Source organism: Mus caroli, unplaced genomic scaffold (assembly GCF_978045245.1).
Source record: "Mus caroli unplaced genomic scaffold, Mus_caroli_1 scaffold_19, whole genome shotgun sequence".
NCBI lineage: Eukaryota > Metazoa > Chordata > Mammalia > Rodentia > Muridae > Mus > Mus caroli.
Genome location: NW_028227274.1, coordinates 82,192,565 through 82,204,849, shown reverse-complemented (window position 1 = coordinate 82,204,849; position 12,285 = coordinate 82,192,565). Strand labels below are relative to the sequence as shown.

The following is a 12,285-nucleotide window of genomic DNA, read 5'->3' as shown; positions in this document are numbered from 1 at the left end:
AATCTTTCTTTGCAAACCAGTTCCTGGATTTTTTTTTTTTTTAATGTGAAAATCAGCCAGCATCTGTAGTCATTGTGAAAAGGACCAGGAATTATATTGTCAGTGCTTTTTGTTTTCATTCGAAACAGGTCGGGGGTGGTGGTGGTGGTGGTAGCATTTGACTTTTTAGAAGTCCTGACCAAACACTAAGGTATCTTAGGGATGTCTTTCTCAGGACGCAGTGCCTTCTTCCTTGCTGGGCCAGGGAAGCTGACAGGCCACACCAAGAACTGAGAATTCCTTTATCCCATGCCACAGTTCTGCCCTCTTCTCTTCTCTCCAGAAAAGCTGACAGCGACCCTGAATTATGAACGCACACTTTCTGTGTATGGAGGCAGAGAGGAGTGAGCATGTTACCTTCCCCCGGGGATTGGTCCCGAACAACAATCCAAAGGCAACCAAACCGATACTATATAACCAAGCTATAACCCTCAATAAAAAAAAATTCAACAGATTAAAAAAAAACTTTAACCATATTTTTGGCATTGTTGGAATGGGTGGAATCACTTGGGTTTGTTTTCTAAGAATAAATAAAACCAGCATGCCCCATAATTTCTCTGTTTGGGGACAGAAAGAAGTGTGTCTTTTTTTTTTTTTTTAAATGTTTTATTTTAAACCTGGGTATGCGAATTTTACTTTTACATATCTGAATTTAGTATATTCCCTCATAACATAATACATTTTTATTCCATAGCTTAAGGGATCCATCAGATAAAATGTTGGTCTTTCATCTTTATTACCCTCCCATTAAAATGAAGGAAACCGGGACTCACTTCAGTTCAGAAGAGGCAATTTAGCTGGTAATGTCCTCAGTCCTCGAGCCTTTTCAGAGGAAGAGCATTATCAGTGAGATTTCACACATCTATCTGCATAGCAAGCAACGAAGCCTTTCAGACATATACTATGTTAAATTTAATAATCGTCTTTGATTAGATTATTTTATTACAGCATTTTTTCCATTACCAGTCATTTCCTGAGCATCCTGACATTCATAAAGCCTTCCCTCCCCTCTGTTTGTTATGTTTGTGTACAAGAGAGCCAGCGAGGTCTCCCCTGTCACAGTGGCTAGGTCTGAAAGGGACAGATTAATAACTAAGCATCACACTGGAGGAGCCTTTCTTGTCCCCTGCTCCGGCAACCCTCTGCTATGACGAGGACACAAAGAGCCCCGCTCAGGCTTGCTACCCTTCTTCATAACTCAAAGGCATCACAGTGGCAATAGCCTCTAGTGCTATTTGTCTTTAGTGCAGTTGTGACACTTCGGCATGATCCATAATTTGGCAGCTATTTACCGTGACATTTCCCTTCAGTGCGGCCATAACGTTCAGTGAAGCCATTATTTGGTTCCATTTACCATATAAATTGTATTGTTGTGCGTGCATGCTACCAGCTACATTAGGTACCTGGAAATGAGTCAATCTTGTAAAATAGATACTAACAGCTATTCCAGAAACAAGATCTCTCTGCTCCCCAGATGCAAGGAAAGAATTAAACCTGCCCCCCCCCAACTTTCACAGAGCGCTCCTAATTGCATTCCCATTCATTGAGAACGTTTGATGTTCTGAAACCCAAGACCGAAAAATAATCCGACAGTCTTCACCTTCGATTAGGAAGGCACCATGGGGTTTTGACTCCACTACAAAAGTGGTGGGCAGCCTTGGGAAACCTAAGGTGAAGAGCAAACAGACCAGCTATGGTGAGGTGTGAAGAGAAACAGCAGGCAGGAGGATAGACACGTGTGCACCAGGACACAACACTAGAGCAGGTGGCTCGCTTCTCTCAAAAGCCAAGAAGCAAAATGGCAACCCAGGACACCTGACTCGCACTTTCCACACTGAGCCTCTGAGGAGAATCAAGGATGTGGTTTCAGATGGCCAGGGTGCCTACTGTGTTTGGAGCTATGTGACATTTGGTCCTTGGCGACAGAAAGTCTCCTTTTAACCCTTCCCAGGCCAGAGTGAGCCCCCTTCTGTGATCCCCATTTTTTTCCTTTTACTGAAGAATCATCACTGAGTTTTCTTATTCCTCTGACCACATTAGTTTTCAGTCTCCCAACGCTATAGCTTTCTCTTCCAGAATCCACTCCACTTCTAATAGTAATATCTTCCTATTCCTTCACAGACAGTCTAACCAGGATGTGAATTCAGGCCAGCACACAGGACACACGGCCTTAAGACACCTCTGTTTGCTGGATCACTTTTCCAATAACTTAACAAGATTAAATTTGGAGAATTCTTTCCCAAATGTCTATTTAGATGGTAGGTTAGTGATTTATAGGGGAAAAGTCTCCTTCTTAAGCACACTGCCTGTGAGAATACAAGGTGGACCAGCACTGCGTCCTCAACTGTTAAGTGCTTGACACAAGAACGACTGCTTTCAATGCAAAGGAGACTTGGTGAGCTCTCTGAAGACTGATTTAAAAAAAAAAAATCTCATCAAGCTGGGGACATACTGACTCGATCAGGTCTCACATCAGGAATTAATTTACTTCCCTGGAACAATAAAATCTGGAATGAGACCGTCCATGACTAAAGACTCAAATGTAAACGTTTTACCTCTTAGCTAGAGAGAGAACTCTGATTGAGGCACATTATTTTTACCCCCAAGGAAAGGGAGGTGACAAGGAAAGGGAGGCAATTCATTAACACTATACTTTTGTTTTTAAGAAATATTAAGTTCGTTCTAAGGCATAGAGAATTCATTTCTCTCCTTTGGTTTCTGTCACTGTCCTGTTGGTCACAGCTTACTGATGACAGGGTGTGGCAACTCAACAACAAGCTTCCCAGTATTTTTCCCCGTGTACATATAGTCGACAGCCTGAAACACGGACTCCAGGCCAATGAACCTTCCATCCGGAGCCAGGTGTCCCAGGTCCACCTCACACACCAGGTCCCCACGAGCGTACAGCTCCAGCAAACGTTCCATGGCAGCCTGGTACTTGGAGAGGTAGTGGTTCAGAAAGAAACCCCTGAGGCTGGCCGACTTCATCAGGAGCTTAGCTGGCAAAACTCCCGCTTTTATTGGTGAAAGTCCTGTAGGGCTTTGGTAGCCAGAGATAAACCCAATCACTATCAAGTGCCCTTTGGTGGCCAAGGCATCCACAGCCAGGTCAAACATGGCTCCCCCAACAGACTCATAGACTATGTCAACGCCTTCAGGGTACTCCCGCTTTAGAACCGTCTCCACGGGCTCTGTTCTGTAGTTGATGGGCCGATCACACCCAATTGATTTCAGAAAAGCTGCCTTTTCATCTGAGGAGCAGGTTCCGATAACGTGGCACTTGGCTATCTTTGAAAGCTGCACAGCAAACTGGCCTGTGCCCCCAGCGGCTGCTGTGACCAGAACTTTCTTCCCTTCTGACAGTTCCCCAAGCTCTTCCAGGCTGAGGTATGCAGTGGTGCCACTCACCAGCATGGTGAGATACTCCGGTTTCACTGAAGGCACGGGAATGGCAATGCTAGCAGGCACCACTGTATACTCAGCAAAGGAACCAGGAGCCATATAAGCCACAGCCTGGCCCACTGTGTACCTAGCACTAGCAGAGAGGCCTAAGGCCACCACCTCACCAATCCCTTCAAAACCTATGTCAAAGGGTGGCTTCACGGACGGGTCGTAGCGGCCAGCCGAATAGTTGATGTCAGATGCGTTAATACCAACGAATCTAGAAGAAAACAAATGGATGCATTAAGATTCTTTCTTTGTTAACGACCTTCATACTCTGCTTAAGGAAAAAAGGCCAGTCTAATGTCAGGGAATGTGAAAGAGCTCTTAAACTGTAAGACTTGACAGAATGTGGGTGAAAAGATTCTTGCTACTTAGGAGCCGGGGAGAATTCCTACAAATGTAGTAACTCAAGTTTGGGCAGATTTTATTCCTTTATAGTTAGGAATAATTTCATATTATTTTAATCAGCAAGTGACATATTGGTATTTCCCGTACCACTTTTCGTCTGTCCTCTTTCAAAAGGAGAAATAAGGGAAAGGTGGTGTGTGTGTGTGTGTGTGTGTGTGTGTGTGTGTGTGTGGCAAGCCAGAAAGCCCTCAGTACACACAAAGTTTACTGAAGCTCTGAGTTGGAAATTAATTGGTCTCTTAGCAGAGATGTTAAAAACAACAGTGGGATACAATATACCCGAAGAAGCACACTTGTATTGATTCTGGTAACAATTTAACACTTCAGATAATAATAGTAATGACAATGATATCATTAAAGATTGATGGGCCCTCAAGGTCATCCTTGCGACATGTTACTGCCCCAGTTGTTTGAAATGCTGTGGCAAGTTTTCTCTCTGATATAACTATGCCCGGCATGAACATATGCATGTTGATTAATTGAACAAAAACAGAGAGAGTGATTTTTATGCAGCATTCAGCATTTTACAGCCTCTTTCAGATGAAAAGTGAAGCAAGCCCTCACTGTATTCTCCCCAACGAGAAGCAGAGACCCGGCCTGATTAATAGCAGATGATTGGTTTCATTTTGTATCCAGGCTCACTCTAACTGTGAAGCCAGCATTTTACCGGCTTGTCTTTGTAACAAAAATACATCTATGGTGTAGTTGTGGCTATCGTCTTAAGGATGTTGAGGGGACTCTAACACAGAAGGTTCCCCCAAATACCATTTCCTCCTGTAAGAAAATGAAAACATGGCAGGAGAAAGATGAAAAGAATTTACTTTTAATTTAATGAATGCAAACTATGTGTAGGACACACCTTCACTGTCTATAGATAATACCCCGTACTTCCAAATGGCTCCTCACTAGTATTCTACCATAAAGAGACATCTTTCTAGACAGTGGAAATAAGAATGCTTGGGACAGTCTCTCCCTCCAAGTCGCTTTCAGCAGCCAGCTAACCATGGCTCCAATGATTTCTGTAAATTCTGCTTTCTGTACCCACAGATAAAACACAAGAATGAAAAATGGGGAAAACCAGTTTTGTTTATTTTTGAATAACAAAATGCCAATATTCTTCAATATTCTTTTTTCTTTTTCTTTTCTTTTCTTTCTTTCTTTTTTTTTTTTTTTTTTTTTTTTTGAGGAGGGGTAGGGGGGCTGCGTCTTATCATTTTTCCTTTAATTTACACACTTCTCCAGACCTGACCTTTCTAAAAAGGACTGGCTCACTAGATCTTGATTCTGGAGCTCCCAGGTCCAGCCCCCTAGAGCTAGGCTGCAGGGCATCTCATGTCCCTTGTCCCTTTTTACCCAGAAGAAAAGCCAGCTCCAGGAGAAAAAGCAAAAACCGGCTAGGCTGGAAATGATCTTAGGGCTGGGTCTGCTTAGCGGTTGGGGAACAGAGAACAAGGTCCAGTTGTCTGTTCTCTACTCATGGTTAACTCGTCCTGTTCCCCATCCAGGCTGTGTTCATTGGGCATCTAGAGGTCCACAGGGGCCGCTCTCCTCCCGGGAGCCATGAGTCTGGCTCCTAGAGAAGCTGGGAGTAGCTAGGCCCAGTGCTGTGGCCCAGGGCGTAGGATGGGAAGGATAACCTGGACTGAGAATGTAAATTCCCTCCCAAACCCTCCATCTCCCCCTCCCTCTGGCGGTCGCTTTTTTCCCTGGAAGAGGTGGAGACCTAGCAGGGCACACTGGCGGAAGGGGGCAGCTGAGGCCAAGTTTGGAGGGGTGAGAATATGGCTCTGCTGGAGTGGTTGCTGATGGCTCGCAGAGGCTTGGGCAGGAAACACCACAGCAGTCACTATGGCGTTCAGCACCAGCAAGCACTGGTGAGGTGGCGCTGACCCGCAGGCCTGCGAGCCTCTTTCCGCAGGCATCAGACCGGTAGCGCCCTGGCCAGAAAGCCGCGCACCACACTGGGGCGCTTCGGGTCGGGTCTGTGCAGGGAACCCGGGCCTTTCCATTGCCACCCTCGGGAGAGACATCAATGATCACGTCCGAGAGTAAGACGAAATTGCTGGGCTTCCGGGCCCCACGGACAAGCTCTTTGGAGTCCCAGGAAAGCCACGCAGAGAGAAACCTGCCAAATCATGACCTTGACCCTCATGCACCTCCATTTACCACCATCCCAATCCTGCCCTCTTCTAACCTATGCTCGTAGTCACGGAGCGGTTCCAACTACTGCTTATGTAATCTGTCTTCTGGTCCCTGTTCTCTCCAGAGTCTTTTGGCCCATGGTGCCGGGAACACTGTCTCTACCTGGTACCTCTTCCTGACACTGCTTCCCTGCCGCGATTCTGGAGACCCGCCACCGCCTGGGTCCCTGGGTTGCACCTTGGTCCTTACCCGAGCTTTACTAAAAGCTGTGCAAGATTTTCGCTCTTCAAGAACCAAGTTCAAGGGCAGCGGGCTCAAAGGGGAAGAGGAAGGAAGAAAGGCGAGCCACAGACAAACCAAAACAAAACAGGAAATGCGCTGATGCACTTGGAGACCCTCCCTGTACCCACTTCCTCCATAATTGAAAATGTGTGCCAGTAATGATCACAGGACCCCGGCAACTCGAGAGAAGTACGCACTATGAAAACTAAAGTCCAGGCATCCCACGTAAAACAAGTGAGACCACAGTAGGCGTTTCCCAAATATGTGCCCGTCTAAAGCTGCTTGGTTATTTATACCAGAAAGTGGTGAGCTTCATTTACTGTAGAACAGGGTGATGGGGTGGGGGCGGGGGTGGGGGTGGGGGTGGGGGTGGGGAAGTTTTCCTTTGAACAAACACCAAACAGAAAAACTGAGACCACAGGAAGAGCCTTGAAAACTGGGAGACAAAACAAAGTCACCTAAACCAGACTTCTCTTGAAAAAAAAAAAAAAAAGGGAAAAACATAGAAGATAGAAGACAAGGAGGAGGAGGAGGAAGAGGAGGAGGAGGAGAAAAACTAGTAGTAATTGTAGTAGTTGGGGTGTGTGTGGAGTATCTCGGCTTGGAGAGTGAGCAGAAATATTTTACCTTCCCGTGAGCAACAAACCGTTTATCACAACGCCTCCCCTCCCCCCACCATTCACCGCCATTTCTACAAACTCTTTGCATTATCTTATACATGAGCAGAAAATCGTTAGGAATATTTGGAAACGAAAAATAATCTGTCATTCTCATGAAAAAAGCCAAAAATAGCACACAAGAGGACTTGACCAGTGGCATCTGTCTCTTTTTCTTCTCCGAAGGTGGAGCAGAGGTTGGGGTGGGGTGGGGCATGGGACAGTAAGGTTATGGCTGATAAAGGAACATCAATTACTGATTCTAGAGGAGTTCTGTGCACCCTCCACACCATTTTTCCTGCACTGTAAACTTTACTGTCCTGAATCCCTGTCTAGCTTGCAGGGGCTGCCCTTCTTGTGAATGAAGAAATGTATTTTGCTAACAGGAATGAGGTGTGGATACAGTTCACTGAAAGAAAGTCATAGGACTGAGTACAATCAAAAGCTACAAACACCCTTCAAAACAAATGAATTTGGGCATACTCCTCTCATTCCAGGGGAGATTTTGTTATGCTAAAAACGAGGAGCCTCTGAATAAAATTTTAATGCAATTAGCACTACTTAGTAGGATGTGGGCCCTGGATTCAAATGAGCTAACTTGCGGTTACTTATTAAACTCTGCTCCTTAAAATAAAATAAAACGGGGAAGAACACTGACAGAGTTCATAAGAATAAAGGATCTGCCTATAGCTGAGTGGCTTCATAACTGAACAGCAACGGGAGAGGCAAAGATTCCGCATGTATTTTCCTCTGTTGTGGATTCAAGGTAGAAGTTAGAGGTCAAGTTGTTCCCGTAAAGCATTTGTGCCAAAGGGACTCCAGACAGACACGGAAGCAAAATAGAGCCGAGGATTTTAAAACAATCTGAACAGCTAATTCCTCCAAAATGGTAGTCTACTCTCTGGCAATCAGATTTCAGGGATCCAAGAAGCATCTAATTCCAGACCAACCAAGATGACCTGGGGAATCCAGGGGTGCTGCTGAGAGACTTTTGGAGCAGGGAAAAGGGAGCCGGCTAGACCCAATAAGCCTTGGAAGAGAGGAGTGGGAGAGATCTCCAAGAGTTAAATAAACTCAAGGGCGAGCAGCCTCCACCGGCGGCGGGAGTCCCACCTCGGTGTCGCCCGCACTCTTCTTCCCACTTCACACCTTCTCTCAGCCTGTCCCCTGGTGGCACCCCCTCCACATTTCACACCTGTTTCAAGGAGGGATTTTATGTAAGCAGTTTGTGTGCGTTTATTAGTGTTTACAGTCAACACTATATAAATCACAACAATAAAAGAAAGTGAAAGCCCGGCATGAAGCTCTTTCCTTTTCTTTCCTTTCCTTTTTAAATTTCCAATGAAGTTTGCTCGGAAAGCTTTTCAGTCTATTCTCATCTCCACTTCTAACAAATCATTGGTGTGCTCTGGATGTTCTATGTGAACACAGCTCAAGCCCTTTTTTAGGTCGGCAGGGTTCAAATTTTTATTCTCCACAGTCTCAGCATTTCATCACACGATGAAGCAATCCTCTGCTTCATGCGCGGCCAAAGCATGCTAAGGACATACACGCGCCACCCTTTCAGAAAGTCTCCACCCACGCACTCCACTCAATCCCACCCACTGCTCACTCAAACACTAAGGTTCCAACAGGTTTCCAAAAGTTTCACAATCAGAATTCTTCATCCCTCCAGGCTTCTTTGGAAAGTTGACAGGAACCTTTAAACTGGACTGATTGGACTAACCTTTGCACCCAGCTACTCGAGTAGTTAAGTTTCATCATTTAGCCCTTCCAGGGTACCTAGGATACTCTCTGGTACTGAGTTTACTGCTTGGATATAACCAGAACTCCCCTCTTCCATAATTTTATCCAGCTTCCAACACACCAAGCTGGGACCTTCAAAATGGCACAGAGGAAACCCCCCTGACAGTCCAGCATTGAGAGGATGCTCCCAGCAGACCTCAGTGTGGTATGACCTGAACTGAGCACAGTAAAGTCCCACACTTCCTCCACTTCACCCCTTAATAAAGATTAGCGATGTGGAAAATCATTAAGGTGGGAAGCCTGGGGTAGAATAGTCAGATCTGGCAACAACTAGTGTGCCACCGGAATGTCTGCAACGCATTCAGGCAAATGCAGCCATGCCCCCGCCCAACCTTGGCTCAATTGCCGGTGCACGCCCCCGTTTTGCACTCAGGGGACAGAGCACAGTCAAATGGCATGCAGACTAGGTGCACACCAACACACCCAAGGACAAGCCCCACCAATACGAGATAGAGGGGACAGGAAAAAGCAAACCGAACATGGGCCCCCATTCCTCCAAAGCACGTTTACCTAAACGTCGCAGTGTGTGTCCAGGCTGTTGCTGCTCCACTAAAAATTATGGAACGCAGGAACCGTGGGTGCGCGCGGGTGGGCCGGGTGGGGAGCCTCCCTTTCTGGGTCCCGTCGTTTTTATTTAGGGAGCGGGAGGGGGAGGAGGGACGGCTGGGGGAGGGGAGAATTTCAAATTAAAATAACCCCCAGATAAGAGGACGTTTGGTGGCATCGGGTATTCACACCAGCAAGTCACATTACATTCGCCTTCGCCAGATGGCGGCGGGTTCAACTTCCTGGGATCTCGCAAAGTCAGGCTGTGCGCCCAAGCGCGCGCCGCAGTGTGGGCAGGCGGGCGACCCGGGACAGCCGGGAGCCAAGCTGCGCGGGCCGGGGACCGGGACGGGGTCGCGCGCCGGGCTCACCGGTTCCGGACGAGGAGGTCTCCGTCCCCGGGGAGCGGCACTGGGCAGTCCCGGCGCAGGGTGACGGCCTCGTGGAAGTTAGGGCTCAGCCGGGTCACCACCAGCTTCTGCATGGTTCGGGGGATGGCGGAGCCCTGGAAGTCCAGGAAGTGACGGGCGTACGACATGTCCACGATGGCTCGGGCCCCGGCGGCCGCCAGCCTCAGCATTGCCCACGATCGGCTCCGCCCGCTCCTGCGCCTACGCTGGGCCGGGTCGCGCCCAGTCCCGGCCGCTTGGCTCCGCTCGGCTCCGCGCGGGCGGGCCCGCCCCTCCTCCGGCCCGCGCCCTCCCCTAGGCTCCCGCCCTCCCCTCGCCGCCTGGCTCCCGCCCCCGCCCTCCGGCCCCTCCGCGCGCCGCAGCCCCCGCGGAACCCGGGCGCGCCACCCCAGGATCCCTGCCCGGCCCCGCGGCCGCCGCAGCCGCTGCTCCTTTAATCTTTTTGTTTTGGTTTGAATCCTCTCGGCTCACACTGGCCTAGGATTTCCTCCGCCCTCCCCTTTCCTCCGGGCGCGGGAGAGGCCCCGGATATCCCCACCCTCCGCACGCTCTGCGAAGGGATTCGATTCCTTCACCGGGGGCGGGGGGCGCCAAGCTAAAGGGCCAGCGCCCTGGCGATCGCAGCCGCCGTAGCCCAAGCGTCCCCGAGCGGCAAGGCGGCCGGCGGCCGGCGCAGGCGCCTCCCCTTCCCGTGCGAAGCGTTCACTTCCTTGCAAGGTGGTACGAATCAACCCCGAGCGCGGCCGGGGCGGCGGGGCACGGCCGGGGCCAGGGCCTGGGCCGGGCGGGGAGCCCGGGCGCCGGTGCACGCGCACGAGCGCCTTCCTGCGGGCCGAGGGCGCTCAGTGCACGGTGCACCTTGGGCCTAGGCCTCCCGTGCTCCGAGCGCGCCGCTCGCGCCTGTGCTCTCGGTCTGTCCCGTGCAAGTTGCACGAACTAAGCCATTTTATTTATCTTGGCCTAGATTTTGTGTTTTTCCATGGATGTTTTAAGTAGCTCCACAAGAGTGTTACAGCTTTCCCACTGGGAGAGAACACACATAGAGAACTAGATGGCCGAATTCCCAGAGCGCAGAAGCATTTTAAAGTTCTAGGTGGGGCCCGCAGAGGGGCTCAGCGGAATTGGAGACTTTGTGATGATCTTTGAAGACTTCGTTTTCTCACGCATCTGGAAAGATCTTTCTATCTTGCCAATTTTTAGCTAATTGTGTTCACTGACCAAATGACTGACCAAATTATTCACCCTTTTAAATAGGGTCAACATTAAATATTTCCGAACATTTTTGTGATGAGCTAAGTCCATCTTTATATTTTAGGTGTTTGTTTTAATTAAAAAATGTCTTCTGTTTTCCACTTACCCTCTGAGTTGCAGAAATACAAAAGCCACACTGTCCCTCACCGATCAAATCTAACCCCCCAGACTAAGAGTGCAAAAGTGAAACAGGTATTTTTTCCCCTCAAATGTAGGACGTGTTTCACCCAAGAGTGGTTCAGATCCACGTGGGCGCGTGTGTATGCATGTACACGCGGGGGAGGGGAACTAACAGGTTTAAGAATCTGCAGGAACTGATGTCTGCCTAACTAGACTCAGGACTCATGGGTTCCGCCCGAGATCAGCCAGTGCATTACAACACAGCCCCCTGAACGTCTTCCTGCAACGTGCAATCTTTTATGTTATGCTGTATTAAGATTTCTTTTCTGTGTCATATTGTTTAGCTCCGAAAAAAAATAAAAGAAAACAAAGCAATTAAAAAGATTGACAGGTATGGTTTGTGTGAGACCTATTTGTAATTGTCAGGGTGACGTTGGCGAGAGGAGGAGGAGTAAAAAGTGAGGCAGGAAAGCAGCTCGATGTGTCTGTCTATCAGTTGAGACTGTCTGAAAGCTCTGCGATCCGAATGTGTGTTATATTTCACTGAAAAGAGGAGAGAGGGAGAGCGCATCTCCTCTCTCCCAGGAGTTTGGGGGGGACAGTACACGCTCATCTCGCCCACCCAGTGAATGTCCGTTCTTCACCCCCTCGGTGCCCACTCTCCGGGTTGTTGTTGGCTTATTTTTTTTTTTTTTGGAGGGTGTGTGTGGTTTTTTTTGTGTGTGTTTTTCGAATTTTTTTTTCTCTTGGAAGATCAAGACCGGCCAAAAATCCACGATCAAAATGTGTTTGCATTAGATTTCTCCTCGGAAGAAGCGGCGATCCTGGCGGCCAAGGCCCCCCGGGGGCAGCGCGGGGCACGAAGTGGCGCTCCGGCGGGTGACACTGTTTGATCTGTGACTGTTTGGAAGGTGGAGCGGCGCTGACATCTCCCCCGGCGCATGTATGTACAGGGGCTTCACTCCTGTCTTGTTTGCTTTCTTCCTCCTAGACTAAGTGCGGGGAGGAAAGGACAGCCGGTCGGCCTCGCTGGCGCACAATGAGAGAGCTGCGACCCGCGCACTAGCAGCGCCCGCCGCGACCCCCACCGCCAGCAGAGAGGGGCCGAGAAAGTTGCGCGCGGAGACTCGCGGCTCGCCCAGGAAGGCGCGGGAGCGCCCGGCGGCGCCCGGACAGCGCCC

The 12,285-nt window shown here is 49.0% G+C and overlaps 1 protein-coding gene across 2 annotated transcripts; it reads right to left on the bottom strand.

Annotated features, from left to right (window-relative positions):
• Positions 1-623: 623 nt before the first annotated feature.
• Ptgr3 (prostaglandin reductase 3) lies at positions 624-10,038 on the bottom strand. 2 transcript variants are annotated; one of them, XM_085833377.1, is made up of 3 exons: positions 9,695-10,038; positions 9,288-9,440; positions 624-3,700 (listed from the first exon to the last, which is right to left on the bottom strand). In XM_085833377.1, exons 1-3 carry the CDS (start codon positions 9,901-9,903, stop codon positions 2,776-2,778), a joined length of 1,287 nt encoding a protein of 428 aa, XP_085689503.1. In that variant the 5' UTR covers positions 9,904-10,038; the 3' UTR covers positions 624-2,775. The 2 variants fall into 2 exon arrangements, with proteins under 2 accessions (XP_085689503.1, XP_021006596.1); XM_021150937.3 differs by lacking the exon at positions 9,288-9,440 and having other exon boundaries at positions 9,695-10,035.
• Between the last annotated feature and the right edge of the window lie 2,247 nt (positions 10,039-12,285).